Source organism: Calidris pugnax, unplaced genomic scaffold (genome assembly GCF_001431845.1).
Source record: "Calidris pugnax isolate Ruff unplaced genomic scaffold, ASM143184v1 scaffold421, whole genome shotgun sequence".
Classification (NCBI taxonomy): domain Eukaryota; kingdom Metazoa; phylum Chordata; class Aves; order Charadriiformes; family Scolopacidae; genus Calidris; species Calidris pugnax.
The window spans coordinates 367,345-371,599 of record NW_015091166.1 but is presented as its reverse complement, the minus strand read 5'-3'; the positions used below and the strand labels follow the sequence as shown (position 1 = coordinate 371,599).

The following is a 4,255-nucleotide window of genomic DNA, read 5'->3' as shown; positions in this document are numbered from 1 at the left end:
CCCCCTGCTCGCTCACTCACTGGTTTTGCTCTTGACGTCCAGGGCCAGCGTGATGCCCTCGTCGATGAAAGCCACCACCTTCTGGAAATCCTCCTCACGGAAGTGGCGGGACGTCAGGGCGGGGGCACCTGGGGGGGCAGAGCCCGTCAGGGCCAGGAGATACACGGGGCCACCAGCCACAGAGGCCAGTCCCACCGAGGGGCTCCCCAAGTCCCGGCCCCCACGGGGTCCCACACCCCACTCCGAGCCACAAACTGGCTCCAAATCCCCACACGGAGCCCTCAGAGAGGGGTGACACAGAGGGGGGATGCCCCAGGGTGAAAGCCTGGGGACCACCCCCACCACCCCCCCAGGGAAGGGGCTGGATGGAGGCTGCAGAGGGAAGAGTTTGGCCAGTAGGTCGAGGGAATCATAGAATCATAGAGTTGCCCAGGCCGGAAGGGACCTCCAAAGGTCATCTAGTCCGACCTCCCCACAGTCAGCAGGGACACCCCCAACTAGACCAGGTTGCCCCATCGAGCCTCCCCTTGAATATCTCCAGGGAAGGGGCCTCAACCACCTCCCTGGGCAACCTGTCCCAGTGCTCCACCACCCTCCCAGTGAAGAACCCTCTCCTCATCTCCAGTCTCAAGCTGTTCCCCTCCAGCTTGAAGTCATTCTCTCCCTCTACTCTGCACTGGTGAGGCCACAACTGGAATCCTGCGTCCAGTTCTGGGCTCCCCAGTTCAAGAGACAGGGAACTACTGGAAAGAGTCCAGCGAAGGGCAACGAAGATGATTCAAGGATTGGAGCATCTCCTGATGAGGAGAGACTGAGAGAGCTGGGACTCTTTAGTCTGGAGAAGAGAAGGCTGAGGGGAGACCTTATTAATGCCGACAAGTAGATCTCAGGAAGAAATTTTTTACTATGAGGGTGGTGAGACACCGGAACAGGTTGCTCAGGGAAGTTGTAGATGCCCCATCCCTGGAGGGGTTCAAGTCCAGGTTGGATGTGACCTTGAGCAACCTGCTCTAGTGGGAGGTGTCCCTGGCCAGGGCAGGGGGGTTGGAACTAGATGATCTTTGAGGTCCCTTCCAACCCAAACCATTTTATGATTCTAAGTATCTCAAGGGAGGGTTGAAGGAGGAGGGAGCCAGACTCTTTTCAGTGGTTCCCAGTGAGAGGACGAGGGGCAATGGGCACAAGTTGGACCAGAAGAGGTTCCACTCAAATATGAGGAGAAACTTCTTCACAGTGAGGGTGGCAGAGCCCTGGAAGAGGCTGCCCAGGGAGGGTGTGGAGTCCCCTTCTCTGGAGATCTTCAAGACCCGCCTGGATGCCGTCCTGAGTAACATGCTCTGACAAGCTCAAGACAATCCTGCTTCAGCAGGGGGGTTGGACTAGATGGTCTCTATGGTCCCTTCCAACTCTAAAAATTCAGTGAAATTCAGTGAGGCAGGAACTCACCCAGGCGCAGCCCCCCCGGCGTGAGCGCGCTCTTGTCCCCTGGACACGTGTTCTTGTTGGCCGTGATGGAGACGAGCTCCAACACCCGCTCGGCCCGTGCCCCGTCGATGCCTTTGGGCCTCAGGTCCACCAGCACCAGGTGATTGTCAGTGCCACCTGGGGAGCAAGGGGACAGGGTGAGGAGCGAGGGCCACCCCTTGGGCACCCCCAGACACCCCCCAACACCAGCCCTTCCCCGCTCCACAGCGCTGCCTCCCAAGCCCTCTTCTGCCTTGCACCCCCCTCCTCTGCCCCCCAACCCACCCGTGCTCCCCCACTGCTGCTTTGGGGCACCAAGACCCACCACCGTCGCTCGTGACCTATGGCAGGCTCGTCCCTCCTTGTCCCCAAAAGTGCAGGGAAGGGGCATTACCTGACACCAGGGTGTACCCGCGCTGGAGCAGGGCCTGTGCCATGGCCTTGGCGTTCCTCAGCACCTGCTGGCAGTACTGGTGGAAAGCTGGCGAGCTGGCCTGGCCAGGAGGAGACCACGTCAGTGTGGGGTCACCACGTCAGTGTGGGGTCACCACGTCAGTGTGGGGTCCCAGGTCACCCCCAGCCCCGAGCCCCCGGACCCGGCACAGACCTGTTTGAGGGCCACGGCCACGGCGGCGATGGCGTGGTTGTGGGGCCCCCCTTGCAGGGAGGGGAAGACAGCAAAGTTGACCTTGTCCTCCAGGTCATAGAGTGTCTCCTTCCCCGTCTTCTTGTCCACCCAGCGCACGCCCTTGCGGTAGAAGATCAGTCCTGACCTGGTGGTGAGAGAGAGCTGGCACCGCTCCTCCCGCCATCGCCCCACGGCAGGGCCTCGGCCCCCCGTACCACGGGGCAGTGCTGCCACCGCTGCCACCCTCCTGTGGGTCCCCCCCCGTCCCCCGGGGCAGGGGACAGCAGGACACGGCCTCACCTGGCACCACGCAAGGTCTTGTGCGTGGTGCTGGTGACCACGTCCGCGTGCTCGAAGGGCGAAGGGATGGCCTTGGCTGCCACCAGCCCGCTGATGTGCGCCATGTCTGCCAGCAGGTAGGCCTTCACCTCCTCGCACACCTGGGGACGTGCACGGGGGGTTGGGGGGGGTCACAGGGGTGCTGTCCCCATCCCCACAGCCACGAGTAAGGGGTGAGGGAACCCACGGCCCCGTACCTTCTTGATGCGAGCGTAGTCGATGAGGCGGGCGTAGGCGCTGGTGCCGGCGATGACGAGGCGAGGACGGAAGAGCCGCGCCGTCACCTCCAGCTGGTCATAGTCAATCAGCCCCGTGGCCGGCTGCGAGGGACGGACAGACAGACAGACGGACAGATGGACAGTTTGCCATGGCACACGCACCTCCCCCGCCCCCCTGGCTCAGAGCACGGTTCGGCTGAACCACAGGCAGCTTCAAAGCACCCCATGGCACTGGGACACAACTGGGACACAGGGAGGGGAGGGCACCCCATGGCACTGGGACACAACTGGGACACAGGGAGGGGAGGGCAGGGGATGGCACCCCATGGCACTGGGACACAGGGACGGGAGGGCAGGGGATGGCACCCCATGGCACTGGGACACAACTGGGAGACAGCGAGGGGAGGGCAGGGGAGGGCACCCCATGGCACTGGGACACAACTGGGACACAACTGGGACACAACTGGGACACAACTGGGACACAGGGAGGGGAGGGCACCCCATGGCACTGGGACACAACTGGGACACAGGGAGGGGAGGGCACCCCATGGCACTGGGACACATCTGGGACACAGGGAGGGGAGGGCAGGGGATGGCACCCCATGGCACTGGGACACAACTGGGATACAGCGAGGGGAGGGCAGGGGAGGGCACCCCATGGCACTGGGGCACAACTGGGACACAGGGAGGGGAGGGCACCCCATGGCACTGGGACACAACTGGGACACAGGGAGGGGAGGGCAGGGGATGGCACCCCATGGCACTGGGACACAACTGGGATACAGCGAGGGGAGGGCAGGGGAGGGCACCCCATGGCACTGGGGCACAACTGGGACACAGGGAGGGGATGGCACCCCATGGCACTGGGACACAACTGGGACACAGGGAAGGGAGGGCACCCCATGGCACTGGGACACAACTGGGACACAGGGAGGGGAGGGCAGGGGATGGCAGAGCAGCTCAGGCACCCCAGGGACACCCAACAGCTTGATCAGCTCCCCCCTTCCCCCAGGAACCTGCCCCCCCCTCGGCTTACGTCAAGTTTGTAGGGCATGGACTCGAAGAAGATGGACGTTGCCGAGATCCTCTTGACATCTGACATGTAGCCGTGTGTGAGGCTGCAGGGGAAGGCAGAGGTGGGGGATCAGGCTGGGGCCCCCCCCAGGAGGCACCAAACTCCAGGTTGCCCCCACCCTGCTACATACTGGCCCCCGTCGGGCAGGTCCAGCCCCATGAGTCGGTCGTGGGGCTGCAGCAGGGCCGTGTAGGCCGCGAAGTTGGCTGGAGACCCCGAATAGGGCTGAACGTTGACACCCCACCGGGCCGGATCCAGGTCGAAGGCCTCCAGAGCCCGCTGCTCGCACAGCAGCTCTATCTGATCCACCACCTCGGCCCCCCCGTAGTACCTGGGGGAGAAGGGAGGTGGTTACTGAGGTTGGGGGGGGGCCGTTTCCCCTGCCAGCCCCACCACCTCCCACCCTGCCCCACAGGAGACCTTGGTGGAGAGGACAGCCTCCCCCCAGCAGCCTCCCCTCAGCAGCATCCCCTCCTTGGCCTTCCCTTAACCTTTCCTGTTGCTCCCGGCTGCGGGAGGACCCCTGATGCC

The 4,255-nt window shown here is 63.6% G+C and overlaps 1 protein-coding gene across 1 annotated transcript in view; it reads right to left on the bottom strand.

Moving 5' to 3' along the window:
* Positions 1-12: 12 nt before the first annotated feature.
* Positions 13-4,255, bottom strand: part of SHMT2 (serine hydroxymethyltransferase 2 (mitochondrial)) — a 5,384-nt gene continuing 1,141 nt past the window's right edge. Inside the window, 8 exon segments of the mRNA XM_014959364.1 lie at positions 13-128; positions 1,447-1,602; positions 1,859-1,958; positions 2,072-2,237; positions 2,393-2,532; positions 2,629-2,751; positions 3,686-3,767; positions 3,855-4,144. Coding sequence (XP_014814850.1) covers positions 13-128; positions 1,447-1,602; positions 1,859-1,958; positions 2,072-2,237; positions 2,393-2,532; positions 2,629-2,751; positions 3,686-3,767; positions 3,855-4,144 — 1,173 coding nt within the window.